This window comes from Petaurus breviceps, unplaced genomic scaffold (assembly GCF_028583685.1).
Source record: "Petaurus breviceps papuanus isolate PSGF00001 unplaced genomic scaffold, PetGlider_PUasm1.0 81, whole genome shotgun sequence".
NCBI classification, from domain to species: Eukaryota; Metazoa; Chordata; class Mammalia; order Diprotodontia; family Petauridae; genus Petaurus; species Petaurus breviceps.
Window position 1 is genome coordinate 1,219,725 of NW_027186546.1, and position 17,440 is coordinate 1,237,164.

Consider the following 17,440-nt stretch of genomic DNA (forward strand, 5'->3'; position numbering starts at 1 on the left):
TCAAATCCGGGCTCAGATACTCAGCACCACACCCAGAAGTAATAACTGGCCATGTAACCTTGAGCAAGTTACTTAACCCCAATTGCTTTAAAAAAAAAAAGAAATTCTCAAGGAAAATTGCTCTGATATTTTAGAACCAGAGGGCAAAATAGAGGTTGAAAGAGTCCACCTATCACCTTCTAAAAAAAGATCCCAAAAAGAAAACTCTTAGGAATATTAGAGCCATGTTCTGGAGTTCCTAGATCAAGGAGAAAATACTACAAGCAGCTAGGAAGAAACAATTTCAATACTGTGGAAACACAATCAGGATAACTCAGGATCTGGCAGCTTCCACATTGAGGGATCAAAGGGCTTGGAATATGATATTGAGAGGTCAAAGGAGCTGGGATTAAAAGCCAGAATCACCTACCCAGCAAAACTGAGTATCCTGTTTCAGGGGAAAATATGGTCATTCAGTGGAATAGAGGACTTTCAAGCATTCTTGATGAAAAAACCAGAGTTGAATAGAAAATTTGACATTCAGATACAAGAAGCAAGAGAAGCTTGAGAAGGTAAACAGGGAAAAGAAATAAGGAAATTATCAAAGCCTAACTACTTATATTCCTACATGGAAAAATGAAAATTGTAACTTATTAAACTTTTCTCAATATAAGAATAGCTGAAGGGAACAGAAATGTATATATGTGTGTATGTATATATATGTATATGTGTGTATATGTTTACATACATATATATCTATATAGGAAGGTATAGGGGTAAATGAATACATATGTGAGTATGTGTATATATGTCAACATGTATACATAGACAGAGGGCACAGGACCAATTGAATAGGAAGGGATGATACTTAGATGAAAATAAGAGGTGAGAGAGGAATATAATGAAAGGAGATGGGGAGATACAGAATAGGGTAAATTATCTCATAAAGAAGAGGCATGGGAAAATTGTTACAATGGAGGGGAAGAACAGGAAGGCAAAAGGGAATGAGTCAACCTTATTCTCATTGAATTTGGCTTAGGGAGGGAATGACATATACACTCAACAGGGTATCTCAACCTACAAGACAGTAGAGGGGAAGGGGAAGAAAGGGGGGGATAATGGAAGAGAGGGCAGGCTGGGGGGGAGAGAAGTTGGAAGCACCCACTTTTGAAAAGGGAAAAGATCAAAGTAGAGAATAGAACAGGTGGGGGGTGGGATAGGATAGAGGGAAATATAGTCAGTCTTCTACAATATATCCACTATGGAAATGTTTTGCATAGCTACTCATGTATGACCTATACTTAATTGCTTATCTTTCCAGTGAATGTGGGTGAGAAGGAAGGAAGGAAAAGAATCTGGAATCCAAAGTTTTAAAATCAAATGTTTAAAAAAATATATATGTATATATAATTTATATTTTACATGTAACTGGGAAATGTGATATACAGGCACTGGGGCATAGAGATCCACCATGCCCTACTGGAAAATTGAAGAGGGAATGGGAAAAGATATGGGAGAGAACAGATTGGGGGAGGGGATATTCAGTGGGAACACTGTTTTGGGGTGGTGGGTAGGGAAAATTGGGGAGAAAATTTGTAACTCAATCTTGTGGAAATGAATGATTTAAACTAAAAAAAATAAAAAAGAGAGAAAAAGAAAAAAAAGAAATATTATTAAACAATAATAATGGTGAACCATGATAATTTAGGTTATATTATTGGCTGTGTAGATTCAGGTTAATAATTTGGTTTTCCATAATTACTTTAGGGGCTGTGTAAATCAGATAACTGAAATTGAATAATACACTTTTATTCTATACAATGATTTTGAAAAATTTTAGTTTAAAATGTTTGCATAAATGTGCACACATGTTTAAGTTCATGTGAAAATAAAATGTTTAACTGTAGGTATTGGAGTAGTATAATATTTCATTTCAAAATCTGAGCCTTTCCTATATCTAACCTTACTATAAACTTTTTCATTAACTTAATATTTACATTCCCGCTTCCTCTATCCTTTCTACTTAAAAAAAAAACTATCCTAGACATAAAATATTAAAATCTTCTAAGTGCCTTCCTCATAATAGTACTGTGAGGTAGATGGAACATATATAAATATCCTAATTTTCTAAATGAGCAAGCTGCATCAGAGAGGGGAAGTAACCTACCTGGAATCATACAACTAGAAAGTGTTTGCTGACTCTGTGACTTGAATTCTGGTGTTCTGGCCACCCCACAATTAGAACTCTTTCTTTTTACCATACTAAACATTTAGGGAGGTATTCCTTTTGCCTGAAATTTCAGATGTTCAATATTGCTTACAGCATGACTTTATTTTGCTTTTGTACTACAGTTTGAATTATAGATGCATAAGTGTGGGCATTGCTTTGGTAAATTAATCTGCCATTGCTCCTCACTTACCCCTGATCAAGTGAAAACATCCTTAATCAATCAATCAAAAATATTTCAATTAGATGTGGTAGGAAGTCTGTTGGGGTTAGTTGAAGAGACTTTGTCATGACTGTGGGGACATAAATAAAACTAGAAAGCTTGTTTGGAATCTGGATTTGGGCTTTTGGGAGTTTAGAAGTGTAAGGGTTTTCTTTTAGCCAAGTTCCAGAGAAGGAATCATTTGGGGGTAGAGGAGAGGATGGTAAACCCAGAAAGATAGCTTGAAGCCTGCTTATGAAAGGTTTTAAATGCCAAAGAGAAAATTTTCAATTTTATCTAAAGGCAATAAGGAGCTACTGGAGATTTTTGAGCAGAGAAGTGTCATGGTTAAATTTGTGCTTTAAAAATAACACTTTCGAAGAAAGAAGAAAACCAAATCACCGATATAAAAAATGAAAAGTATGAAATTGCCACCAATGAAGATAAAATTAAAGCAATAATCAGGAGCAAATTTGTTCAATTATATACCAATAAATTTGACAATCTAAGTGAAATGTATGAATATTTACAAAAATGTAAATTTCCCAGATTAACAGAAGAAGAAACAGAACACTTAAAAATCCATCTTAGAAAAAGAAACTGAACAAGCCATTAATGGCTAGGAAAATAATCCACAGGGCCCAATAATTAGGAATCCTACCAAATTCCTTTTATGACACAAATACGGTGCTGATACCTAAACAAGGAAGAGCCAAAACAGAGAAAGAAAACTATAGACCAATTTCCCTAATGAATATTGATGTAAAAATTTTAAATAAAATACTAGCAAGGAGATTACAGCAATATAACAGGACACATACACTATGACTGGGTGGGATTTATATCAGGAATGGAGAGTTGGTTCAATATTAGAAAAACTTTCAGCATAATTAATCATATCAAAAACAAAACCAGTAGAAATCATATGATTAGGTACAGAAAAGGCTCCTGACAAAATACAATACCCATTCCTATTAAATTAGCAGGCATTTTTCACACAAATAAAGTCAAGTCTAAATAACTGGAAAAATATCAATTGCTCATTGATAGGCTGAGCCAATACCACAGAAATGATGATTCTTTCTAACTCAGTTAATTTATTCAGTGTCATATCACTCAAACTACCAAAAAATTATTTGTAGAGCTAGAAAAATAATAAAATTTATCTGAAAGAACAAAAGGTCAAGAATATCAAGGGAATTAATGAAAAAATGAAAAGTAAGGTGGCCTAGGTGTAACAGATTACAAACTATATTATAAAGTGGTAACCATCAAAACTATCTGCTGTTGGCTAAGACATATAGTGTTGGATCAGAGGAAAAACAGAGTAGTAAATGACCATAGCAATCTAGTGTTTGATACACCTAAAGACCCCAGCTTCTGGGATAAGAACTCACTATTTGACAAATACTGCTGGGAAAACTGGAAAATAACATGGCATAGACCAACATTCTATACCATATACCAAGAAAAGGTCAAAATGGGCACATGATTTAGACATAAAGAGTGATATCATAGGGGTGACCAGGTGGCGCAGTAAGAGTGCTGGCCCCAGCGTTGGGAGACCTGGGATTGGTTCCGGCTTCAGATACTCGGCACCCACACAAAAATAAGTGGCTGTGTAACCTTGAGCAAGTTACTTTACCCCGATTGCTTTAAAAAAAAAAAGAGTGATATCATAAGCAAATTAGGAGAGCAAGGAGTAGTTTTCCTTTCAGATCTATGGAGAAGGGAAGAATTTATGTAAGAGATGGAGAGCGTTACAAAATGTAAAATAGATACTTTTCATTATATTAAATTAAAGGAGTTTTGCACAAACAAAACCAATGCAATCAAGATTAGAATGAAACCAGAAAGCTGGGAAAATTTTACAGCAAGTATCTCTGATAAAGGACTTGTTTCTCAAACATATAGAGAACTGAGTCAAATTTGTAAGAATACAAATCATTCCTCAATTGATAAATGGTCAAAGGATATGAATAGGCAGTTTTCAAATGAAGAAATCAAAGCTATCTATAGTCATATGAAAAAAAAGGTTCTAAATCACTACTCATTAGAAAAATGCAAATTAAAACAAACCTTACTGAGGTACTACCCTATACCCATCAGATTGTCTAGGAAGGACAATGGAAAGGAGGGACAAAGGAAAATGATAAATGTTGGAGGGGATAGGGAAAATTGGGACACTAATGTACTGTTGGTGGAGTTGTGAACTGATCTGGATAGCAATTTGGAACTATGCCGAGGGGGCTATAAATTTTTGCTTACCCTTTGATTCAACAATACCACTATTAGGTCTGTATCCTAAAAAGAAAAGAGAAGAGGGAAAAGAGAAAAGGACCTATTAGTACAAAATTGTTTATAGCAGCTTTTTGTAGTATAGATATATTTTTAGTGTTGTTGAGTCAAAAAAAGAAAATAAGGTTAATCAGCATGACTTATTCTTCATGTTAACTGCTTCTGTTTCTTTTTCCTAGCCATAATTTAACAATTTGATATAGAACGTTTGCCAGAAATGAAGTCAAGGTTATTGGCCTATAGTCTGTAGACCATATGCTTGTGACATTTGCCCTTTTACAATAATCCTGTATGTTTTTCATTGTTCATAATCTTTAAAAGCTCTCTGTAAGTAGCTCAGCAATCACATTTATTATTTTAGGAGTCTAGCTATATTTCTATACCACTTTCCAAACCTTCCTTTGTCTGAATTGGCTAAGTTTCATGTCCACTCCCTTTACTTCCATATTTGTATATTCTTCTTTTCACACCCTAATGATAAGAAATAGCAAGTTCTATATCTTCTTTTTCCTTTCTGCCCTAAGATATTCTTTTTACCCTCCTTTCTCTTCCCTCTCTTAAAATTCAAACATTTGAACCACTTCACTTGCACCTTTTTATTTTTCTTATTTAACTAACTGCAAACTCTTTGAGGACAATAAGGTTCTGAAAGGACACTTGTTTCTTTTAGAATTTTAGAATTTTTTGCACTAAATTATCTTATGATTCCTTCTGATTGCTCAAATGAATTTACCTTTTCAAATTTCTCTTGACTCTTGTACTTAAAAGTTTCTACTCAGCTCTGGTCTTTTAATCAGAAATGTTTCTCTTCTTTGTCTTCATTCACTCACTTGGTGACCTTATCGGCTCCTATGGGTTTAATTATCATCTCTATGTAGACAACTTTAAAGCCTCTTTATAAAGTCCTAATCTCTTTCTTGAGTTCCATATCACCAACTGCCTACTGAATATATTGAACTGAACTCCTTAAGTATCTTAAATAATTTGGGAAAAACAGAACTCATTGTCTTTTCCTCAAAATGATCCCCTCTTACACATTTCCTGCTTTCTACTGAGATATCAATTACCCTTCTAGTCACTCAGGTTTGCAGCTTCAGTTCCATCTTCAAGTCCTCATTTTCCCTCAAACTATAGTCAATTGCCAAATCTTGTTATTTCTACCTTCACAACACTTCTTGTATAAATCTGCTTCTCTCTACTCACATGGCCACCATCACTAACTCAGTCTCTCACCTGGACTACTGCAATAATCTCTTAACTGATCTCCCTGCCTCAAATCTTGGCGTACTTCAAACCATCCTCTACAAAGCTCACAAAATGATTTTCCTAAAGTACTCGTCTTATTATACCACTCTTCTCAGTAATAGTCTATAACTCCCTATTCCCTTCAAGATCAACTAAAATCTTCTCTGTGTCCTATTTAGAAGCTCTTCAAAATGTTCCCCCTTCTTGTTATACATAACTGAGTTCTAGCCAATCAGAGACTGGTATGTGAGTTCTAGCCAATCAGACATGGGTATTGAGTTTTAGCCAATCAGATATGGGTAGTGAGTTTTATCCAATAAAATGCCAATTAGAACTGTATATTAAGACAGCTGGTGGTATGAGAGAGCAGATGTTGAGAGAGCCAGTATTGAGAGAGCTGTTAGCATTGAGAAAAAAATGAAGAAACCTCTGGGAGCTGAGGAGATCTCTGACAGCAGAGACTTGCTGAGGGAGTCTTTGAACTTTGAAAGTGAATAGAACTGTGGGGCAGAGATCTGCCTCCTGGGAGGGAGGCTTAGCTTTAGTCCCTTTTGAGAGCTGTTAAAGGGAACTAAGCTCTTATTACAGAGCCTCTGGACTTTGGAGATGAATTGAGATGATGGTGCTAGTGGTGCATGTCAGTATTGTTGTTGCCCTGTTAAGCTTTGTTTTCCCAGAGGCAGAAGCTGTGACAGGAGCCCCTTGAACCTGATGTTGGGGAGAAGCAAGGAGAGTTTGGAGTGGAGCAGTCCCTATGAGCTGAGACATGGAGCAGGAGCAGAGAGCTGCCTATGTGTGAATCCAGGCAAGAGTCAGGAGCAGTCAGTCCACAGAGGAAGAGCCATGGGACTTGGAACTCAACCTCAAGTTAAGATGAAAGAGGACTTTACTTGGATACTTATTAAGGAGATTATTCTTACAGTGACCTAGGGGTAAATGGTGTGGTATTTTCTGCTACCCTTTAAGGATGTGTTATGCTAGGGAAGACCTTAGCCTGGGATCCTCTGATTTGGGGGATGCAATGATATATGCTGTGTACTGTGATGTTCTTACTGTGACCTAGGGGTAGATGGTGTATTTTCTGCTACTCTTTAAGGATGTGCTGTGCTAGCAAAGATTCTAGCCTGGGACCCCTGATTATGTAAATAAGTATTTGGGGAATGCTACTGAATGCAATGATATATTATGTATATACATATATACATATTATTATATAATAGTGATATATTTTGCTTAAGGATGTTGTTATGAATGTTATGCTTTATATTATTGAACAATGTTTAGTTCTGAGTAGAGAGTTAATTATACTATGTGATTAGATCCTGAAAATTATTCACAGCAGCAGTCCGCAGGTGTGCTGCTATGATTGGTGTTACAATTACCCTCTTCCAAACACTCTCTAGAAGCCATACTACTTGCCACACATAATGTTCCATGTCTGATCTATAAGTCTTTGCACTAGCTGCTTACCATTCTGGAAATGTTTTCCCTTCTCATGTCTACCTCTTAGAGCTTGTCAAATCCTGTTTACCACTTACATCCTTTCACCTCACTCCAACCCACCTTTCCAGCTTTATTAGGTGTCATTTCTCTTTATGCATGAAACACTCTAGTCAGTATTCTACTTCCCATATCTGTGCTTTTGTACTGACTATCCTCCATGCTTAGAAATCACTTTCTCCTTACCTCCACTTCTTAAAATCCTTAGTTTCCTTCAAGAACCCACTTAAGCATTAATGTCTATGTGAAATCTTTTTTAAATTTTTATTTTTTATTCTGAACTTAAGAAAAAAATAAGCATTTCCATTACAAAGTAGAAAAGAAAAAGAGGATTGCACATGAAACTGCAAATCTCTTTAAGTGCAACTTGCTTTTCCTTTTAAATACATAATAAAGTTATCATGTAACTTTCCTTTTTTCCTTCCCTCCCTTCCTTCCACCCTAGAGATGGCTACCATGAGGTACAAACATGTGTTTCTTACAGCACAGCAGTAAGTCCATCACAATCACGTAGCACAACTTGTTTAGCGATTCCCCAACTGATAGTCATTTGCCAAATTTCTAGTTCTTTGCCACTGCAAAAAGAGCTGCCATACTTATTTTAGAACATGTGGGTTCTGTTCCTTTTCCCCAGATCATCTTGGGAAACAGACTTAGTAGTGGTATTGCTGGGTCAAAGGGTATAAGATAGTTTAATAACTCTTTGGGTATTAATTCCTGATTGCTCTCTAATATAACTGGATTAGTTCAGTTCCACCAAGAATGAATTAATGTGCCAATTTTTTCACATCCCCTCTACCATTTGTCATTTTCCCCTCCTACCATTTAGCCAATCTGATTAGGTGTAAAATGATATCTCAAGGTTGTTTTAATTTGCATTTCTCTAATCAATAATGATTTAGAACATTTTTTCATGACTATAAATTGTTTTGATTTCTTCATCAGAAAATTGCCTGTTCATGTCCATTGATCATTTATCAACTAGGGAATGACTCATATTTTAAAAGATTTGACAAAGTTCTTTGTATATTTGAGATATGAGACTTTATCTGAGAAATTACCTATATTTTCTGTTTTTCTTCTGATCTTGGCTACATTTTTAAATTTGTACAAAAGCTTTTTAATGTGATCAAAACTGTCCATTTTACACCTCACAATGCTCTCTATCTCTTGTTTATTCATAAATTGTTTGCCTATCCGTAAATCCAATAGGTAATATATTCCATTTTCCTCAAATTTTCTTGTAATATCTCCTTTTATATCTAGGTCATGTATCCATTTTGATCTTATCTTGGCAAATGGTGTAATATATTGCTCTATGCCCAATTTCTACCAGACTGCTTTCCAGTTTTCCCAACAATTTTTACCAAATAATGAATTCTTATCTCAAAAAACTTAAGTCTTTACACTTGTCAAACACAAGATTACTATAGTCAGATGCTGCTCTAAATTGTATGTTTACTCTTCTGCTGATCTATTTCTTAGTCAGTACCAGACAGTTTTGATAATTACTGCCTTATGATAGTTTAAGATCTGCTACTGCTAAACCTCCTTTACGCCTTTTTTTTCATTAGTCCCTTTGATATTCTTGACCTTTTGTTCTTCCAAATGAATTCTGTTACTATTTTTTTCTAACTTGGTAAAATAATTTTTTGGTAATTTAATTAGGATGGCATTGCATATATAGTTCAGGTAAAATTTTCATTTTTATTTTATTGGCCCTGCCTACCCATGAACAATTAATACTTCTCCAATTATTTAAATATGATTTTATTTGTATAAATTTTGTTCATATAGTGTATGGGTTTATTTTGGCAGGTATACTCCCAGATATTTTATACTGTCTAGAGTTATTTTAAATGAGATATCTCTTACTTTCTCTTCTTGTAGGGTTTTGTTGGTGATATATAGAAATGCTGATGATTTATATGGGTTTACTTTACATCCTGCTACATTGCTAAAATTGTTTCAATATTGTTGTTTACTGTGCACAGTGATCTACTGATTCTACTTCATTTTGCATCAGTTCATATAGGTCTTGCCATGTTTTTCTGAAATCACCTCCCTCATTTCTCATAGCACAATAGTATTCCCATCACAGCCATATGCTGATATGAATATTATAAATATTTTTAGATAAACTTCCATTTCTTTTAAATTCATAGCTCTGCTGGCACACAAAGGTATATGGTATTTTCTGATAATCCTTTTAAATTACTCTGTCTTATGATTTTGTCTGAATGTTGTACTTTGGTAATCTTATTTTTGTTCAGGTTAACTTCAGGTTTATTAATTTTGCTAGTTTTCTTTTAAGAACTGGGTTTTAGTTTCATTAATTTTATTGTCTGTTTTTCCTCTAATTTTCAATATCCCCTTTTTTTTTATTCCTTTGGATTTTTCTAATTGCGTCTTTTTTTTTTTTTTAAATTTTGTTGATCTATGCTCCCAGATGTTTCTATAGCTATATCCTACAAATTTTGGTATGTCTCATTAACATCATTCTCTTTTCACCATTTCTAAGATTTGTTCTCTGATACACTATTCAGTATGTCATAACAGTAAGTCACCATTTAGGTTTGTATTTTTTCTTGTATTCTCTGCACTATTATTTATTGCATTACACTGGAAAAGATGGCATTTAGTATTGCTTTAAAAAAAATTTTTTTTTAATTTTCTCTAGCCCCTAGCACATGCTGTTTCTATAAAGGTGCCATGTGGTGCTCTCTCTCACACTCACACACATTTTCCCATGTATTTTTGATTTTTAAAATAATATTTTTCCCCAATTACATGTAAAACCAATTTATAACATTCATCATTCTTATGTTTTGAGTTCCAAATTCTATCCCTTCCTTTTCCTCCTCCCTGAGGTGGTAAGCAATCTGATGTTATGGATGTACAATCACGTAAAACATTTCCATATGTCATTTTGAGCAAGGAAAAGCAAACAACAAGTGATTTGTATTCAGATGACATCAGTTCTTGATCTGGAGGTGGATATTTTTCATCATGAGTCTCTTGGGCTTGTCTTGGATCACTGTATTGCTGAGAATAGCTAAGTTATTCACAGTTCTTGATCATACAATATTGCTATTACTGTGTACAATGTTCTCCTGGTTCCACTCACTCCAGTTTGTATCAGTTCATGTAACTCTTTCCAGGTTTTTCTGAAGCATCTTGCTTGTCATTTCTTACAGCACAATAATATTCTATTATAATTATATATTACAACATGTTTAGCCATTCCCCATTTGATACGAATAAGCATCCCCTTAATTTCCAGTTCTTAGTCACCACAAAAAGAACTGCTATAAATATTTTTGTACACATAGGTTCTTTTCCCTTTTGTTAGGCTATAGATCTAATAGTGGTATTGTTGATCAAAGGGTACTATGCAGTTTTACAGCCCTTTGGGACATACTTCCAAATTCCTCTCCAGAAGGACTAGATCAGTTCACAACTCCACCAACAGTGCATTTAGTGTACCAGTGTTCCCATATCCCCTCCAACATTTATATTTTTCTTTTGTGTCACATTTGCCAATTTGATGGGTGTGAGGAGGTAACTTGTTTTAATTTGCTAACACACACACATTCTTTAGTATTCCTGCTCAGATGTTTCAAAAGTTTCAACACTAAAATTTTCAAGTTTTTTTGTATCTTTCCCATCCTCCATAATCTTTATTCATTTTGTTTTGTTAATACCTTTTGTTTTAGAATCTAGACATTTCCTGTTACTCTATTTCTCTCCCTTGTTAAGAAATAAAAACAATTAAGGAAAAATGATTGACAAAATAACAATATCCAATAGTGCATGAAACAATCTGCTATCAAAAGGTTCACTGCTTAGCACAGTGCCTGACACATAGTAGCCACTTAACAAATGTTTGTTGGCTGATTAAAAACTGGGAAGATTCTTCAAAATCTTTAAAAGATAATTGATATTGGTTTACTAATCAGATTTCACAGTTAGAATGTAGTTCATCTTGGTCTGGTGCCTCAAATACACCAAACAGCTACATGTTCTTATTATTCATTACCTATGCAAGGAACAACAGCACAAGTATAGGAACCTTTCCAGCAATGGGACCAAGCTCTCTTACACTCTCTGGCTCATTACACCTCCATTTCAAGGCCCTGTCAGGGGCACATCTCTCAAATCTTTGGTTTGGCTAATGTTTAGGGGCTGCCCCAAAATAATTAGTAAGATCCCTTATAGAAAGACATTCAGTTTATAAAGTAGATCTTATATTAAAAAATGTATAATATACTAAAAATATAGGATGGCTATTTCCTTTTTATCACAAAAGAAATGTTTAAAACAAGACCTGAAAGCACACACTGACAAATATTTAAACACTATACAGTAACTCATAATTTTTATTTTCTCCCACAAGGCAAAGGCTCCTCAGAAACTCGTGGAATCCCTGAGCACTTTCACTTCAGATCTACACTGTCTGCTCAGCTCACTCAAGGTCTGTATTTTCTAGCAAGTCAGGTTCTTCTTGTCCAGTGGTTATCTTTCCTTCTAAGAAATACTGCCCAAACAGCAAGTACTTTCCACTGGGCAAACTGTACTGATTCTGGAAATCACAGATTCTTGTGCTCACAAGGTTGCTGCCAAGGTTAGGAATTATGCATTTTAGGATTAATGTTTGGTGACCTCTGCTCAGGATAAGAAACACAAAGAAGAGGAAGCTAGGTCATGGTGATTTAATCTCAGTCTTACCTAGACAGTACATGTTCTCACTGCCATGTGTGAGCAGCTGCCAAAATTGTTGGGGGAAGGGGAGAGCAATTGTCTGTACCATCACTGAAAGCCTAAGGTAAAGCTTGAAGAGTCCTGACATACTTGACCATCAGGAAGAGAATGAGCAAGAAGGCAGTCAGTCTTCTTCAAGTCTACTAAGGTGGGTTGGCTCAGTGGCCTGACTTGGCACAGCTACGCTCCCTTTTCCACCTGTCACAGAGACTTAGGGGACCAACTAGGAACTTTTGTTCCAGCACACTCCTGAGCAAGAGACCAAGGCTTCATGTGTCATCAGAAGTGACTAATTATGGGGCCACTAGAAGAGGCCAGAAAGCATGCTGGATGTGCCCTAGCCAGAGCATGGGTGACTGGCATCTGAGGGCTTCTCTAATAACCACCATCACACTTAACCTGGACAGAAACTCACTTCTGATACCTGCCCCTCTCCACCCCCCTGCCCTTTACATTCCAAAGATTATTCTCTTTAGCAGAGAAAACAGATTCAAAATAAAATCTGAGCAGCTCTGCCTTCTCTCCATTAATGGTTTTAATCTTTCCATTCACAATGAAAAGTGCTCCTACCCCTCCTTTGATTCTCTCTTCCAAATTTAGTCAAACTCAACCCCACTTTTATTTTTTAATCTTAAATTAATTCAATTGCACTTGTTGGACAATTATTAAAAAGGGAGTAGAAAAAATTATTCAAATAACAGAGGTGAAACCTGTTACTCCATTCAGTGGCACAATGAGCACATGATTTGGAGTGATTCTAGAATCTCCTGATTTTACTCATAATCTTGAGGCTGGTAGAGCTAATGAGAAGGGTAGCCTCATTAGTTACCCTTTCTAGAACTTCTGCTTAGCTAGAAGGCTCCTGATGAACTGTCCCCTTGCATTTCCTGGTGAAACAGTTCACACTGTGGTGTGGTCCATCTTTAATATAATCATACTTATGTGTAAAGCCCCTTCAGCAGTTTTTCCCCCTAACCGTCAGTTTTCTTTACCAGCTAAATGTTTATCTGTTTTCTTCCTGATTTGAGAAGACCAGTTACTCTGAGTATAGTGAAAAATAAAATTTATATTCAATTATTTCTACAGCAACCACTTCTGCACCATCTGCTCTCTGATACACTGCTTTAAAAAAAAAAGAGATCCTAGTCCTTTCCCAGTTACAACTGTATTTTCAAAGGCAATTCTGACTGTATCAATTTTTGGTTTACACATTGCCTTTAAACCATAACTTTCAAGTTGAGATATCAGGGCAGTACATCAGGAGGCTCTAAGCCAATGCCAGAGCTAGGTGTCCCATTATCATCAGATATCCAGGTCATTGTCTGGGTCTTCCTGGTCCAGGTAGTCGTCAGCATCAGGCTCATAAAATATTTGGCTAGTGGAAGAGGCTAGAGCAGGATGAAGCAAGGACTGCTGCTTTTCAGAACTGAAATGGAAGGGCAGGGCCAGTGTATCCCGGGCCTCTCTTTCTTTCTTGGACAAGTGCACGTTAAAGGTCAGGTCTGCCATGGCGTCCATCGTGGGTGAGGGGGGTCTGCGCTGGAGCTGGGCCTCCAAAGGGGGTTCCCTGTGGAACTGCAGGCTTAAGTTGGGCAGGATGGAGAACCAATGGGTCTGCTCGATCGGGCGATGTCTGGGCTTAGGATGGATCACTCTAGCGGTGGTGCAGCCCAAGGCCCCGCCCACAGTCACCTGGAGCTGGGCCAGACTCCCCAAGGCGCCCAAGGGTCCCGGGCCATGTATGTCCTCATGCAACAGGCCAAGCACACGGACCTGTCCGGGGTGGGCGCTGCCACGGCCCAGGGCTCTCAGAGCCTGGCAGAGGGCACTGCAGGGGACGTGGAGCAGCAGCCAGCTGAGGGAGTCCACGGCGAGGGTGCACTGGCCGGGGTCTGCTCCCTTCAAGCATGCTCTTAGGGCTCCCAGGGGTCCCCCGTTCCCGGCCCAGCCCTGGGGGTCTCTGAAGACATCATGGTAAACAAGCCGGCGGTTGGTATCAGAGTCCAAGCCTTCCCTGAATGCTTCCTCGCTTACCTCGCAGCCCAGGACTTGCACTTGCTCCCCTTTCAGGGCGACCTCCCGAATCAAAGCCTTCAGCAGGCTCCGGCCCTCCCACTCCACCGAGTCTCGCAGCAGCACCAAGTCGCCGCGGCTGCCGAGCAGCTGCAGCATCTTTCCTCCCGGCTCTCCTTCCCGTCAGTCTGGACAAGCCCGGCCCCACACGCGGCTCCAGGAGGCGCGCACTGATGGCGTAACGGGGCTTGAGTTCGGATCCACCGCGGCGGGACCTTCTTCCACCCCTGCGGGTCCCGAAGGCCTCTTCAGGTCGCGCACTGTGACGTCATCGGTCTTCCTCCGTGCGGGAGGCGGGGCTTGGGGAAGGCGCGCCTCCGGGTCCCGCGGCTTGTGTGGGGTGGGAGTTAGGGCTGGAAAGAGACTCAAAGGGAGAAACTGAAGGTCGATCCTCAAGCCACCTCCCAGGTCCGGGTGGGAAGTTAATACCAGCCTGGTATGGCCTTTCGAGGAGAGCACCCCTTCCTTCTTTAAGAAAGAGTGGGGGAAGGTGCATCCGCTTAGGTTTCCTGGAAAGGCGTAAATAGCCATTAGGGACTGTTGTGATTGCGTGAGCGCATGCGCCGGACTACTCCCTCTACCTTTCGCAAGTCCTTGGCTTTCTCATACTTTCATCAAGGATACCTTTGTTGTGCTCCGCAATCATCTTAGTAAGCACAGGAAAGAGGAGGCCGCCAGATGGCGCAGTGGATAGGACGCTGGACCTGGAGACTGGGAGATCTGAGTTCTAATGTGGCTTTAGCTGTGTGCCTCTGGGCAGCTCACTTCAACTTCTGTGTGCCTTAGTTTCCTCATCTGTAAAAATGGAGATAATAGCTACCCCCAAGGTTACCTGGAGAATAAAAGCACTTGGAAAACCTGAAAGAGCTACGTAAATGCTAGTACTTATTAAAATACGGATGGAGTAATAAAATGTTAGAGCAATAAAATAGTAGTTATTCAATTGCAGGAGAGGAATGGAAAGTTGGAGGACTGAAATTCTCAAAAATGAAATTCCGAAAACACAAAGGGAAACAATTCCGATGAAGAAAAAGTCTGAAGTGGATGTACAGAGAAATCAAGCAACTAAGAAAAAAGAAGCATATGCAACAAAGGAAGAGCATGTAATGAGGAATGAATATATAGAATAAATTGGCATGGCCTTGTGTAAGAATACTGTCGAGAGTGCTAATTTTCAGAAATAGAAAAAGGAGCCCCAAACTGGGAAAGGCGTTTTGTTGACCACACTTACATAATAGAAGATCAGTTTCAGTACTAGCTGTGTAGCCCTGGGCAAATGTCAATCTTAGTTTCCTTATCTGTAAAATGGGTATAATAATAAAACAAGGATGATCCACATTAAATCATGGAGGAGCAGACAGATGCCACTAATGTCAATAACTGGCACTGGACTGAAAGGGATGTTTCAAACTGGTCCACTGATAAGCTGATGGAGAGGCATCAATCAACAGTCACAAAGGCAAACTCATCTTCTATAAGTAGACCATCAAACCGAACTGGACAAGTATTTCTAAGTCAGCAGTGAAATACAAGGGACATGTAGAGATTCCCAACTTGTCAGATGAAAATAATGTCAGTCAAGTAGAGATTGTTGTGAGCCTTGCCAAAGTTGAATCTGACACAACCCTCTTGGCCTTAATGAAGCAAGGTGTCACGAAAGATCTGAGGACGCAGTAGAAACTTATATTAGGATTCTTAAAACAGAATTCACAGAGGGCAAGATTTTACCTTCTCTTGATCTAGCCTCCCAGCTGCTGGCAAAAGCTGAAGAGTCCAAAGTCAAACCTGGTACTTTGGCAAGTCATCCTAAAACTGTTTGAGTGAAGATTATCACCTGCAAGGAGGACACTCATCACCAAAGGAGGTCTTTAGGGTGTTTGTCTCTCAGAAGATGGTTTCAGACCTTAACCCATGCTTCTGCCTTTGTTAGAAGCAGGAAAGGGTGGAAAGTTTCACTTACTGGATGACAGTGTCACTTGGGAGTTCTTAGATCTGGTCCCTGAAAAAAAGATTGTGATGAAATGGAGGTTTAAATCTTGGCCTGATGGGTTTACTACTATTGCCTTGACCTTTATTGGCAAAGATAGAGAGACAGAACTTCTTATGGAGAGCGAAGGCATCCCATAAGGAGGAACAGACAAAGCAGGGCTGGCAGTGGTATTATTTTGAGAGCATCAAACAGACCTTTGGCTTTGGTGCACACTTATTCTGATGTTAACTAATACAGAACTATGGCCCACCCAGTAGCTCTGTCCAGCTCTCTACTGTCCTGCAGCTGTGATTGGCAGAACTGCACCATTGCAACCACTATCGTGGGACCTAGCTCCCCTCCCTATTCATATACCATGGGTTTATGCATGTTTTCTGCTGGGCAGGTCAGACAGTAAATTATCTTTTATGTATATGTATGCTAAATAAACATAACTTTAAAAAAGGTCTCAGGGTTTGTCATTAGGATAAAAAGAGAATATTTATAAAGGACTTTGTAAACTTAAGTGCTACAAGAACAACAGCAACAACTACTACTGCTACTTTGAAACAACTGACTATTGACTATTTTGCATTTCCCCTCCAGTTAACCAAGTGGGATCTTTCTCTTCCCTGTGGTTTCTTTCTCTCTGGGTGATACTTCCTGGCTAGTCCTGTTACTTCCTTTGCTCTTCTGCAACTGCTCTGATAGCTGTTGCTGGGAAGAGGAAAGATACTTAATGTCTTTGAGATCTCACAAGGTCCTGAACCAAAGGAAAGAAGGCAGAAAAAAAGAGGTGACCCGATCCCAAACATATTTGTTGCCTTATGTGCTTGTGGGGAAGCCGTCTCCTTCCTGCCTCCTATTGACTACTGGGAGCTCAGCAGAAAGGAGAGGCCAAGATTGCCCTTTTAGTTGTAAGCTGAGTCTGAAAGCCTGTAGGTATGGAATTCTCTCCTCATTAGTGGATAGCAATGTCCTACACCTGCATGAAGTTGCTTTGGGTATTTCTAGCTTTCAACTTCAAAAAAGATGGAAAATGCCAACCCTACTTTAAGTTGCTGAAGGAAAAAACTCTTGAGAAGAAGCCAACAAGAAAGGAGCTGTTAGTTTCCATCATGTCCCTATGTCAACACTAGAGACTTTGGGAAACTTCCCCTTGGGTGAGATCTAGGACCCTCAGTTA

General features: G+C 38.4%; 1 protein-coding gene and 1 pseudogene across 1 annotated transcript; one reads left to right on the forward strand and one right to left on the reverse strand.

The window, feature by feature from the left end:
* Positions 1 to 9,138: 9,138 nt before the first annotated feature.
* Positions 9,139 to 14,567, reverse strand: LOC138176104 (elongator complex protein 5-like). Its single transcript, XM_069106850.1, has one exon. It carries the CDS (start codon positions 14,382 to 14,384, stop codon positions 13,515 to 13,517), a length of 870 nt encoding a protein of 289 aa, XP_068962951.1. The 5' UTR covers positions 14,385 to 14,567; the 3' UTR covers positions 9,139 to 13,514.
* Positions 14,568 to 14,661: 94 nt separating this feature from the next.
* Positions 14,662 to 16,685, forward strand: LOC138176068 (activator of 90 kDa heat shock protein ATPase homolog 1 pseudogene; annotated as a pseudogene).
* The last annotated feature ends 755 nt before the right edge of the window (positions 16,686 to 17,440 follow it).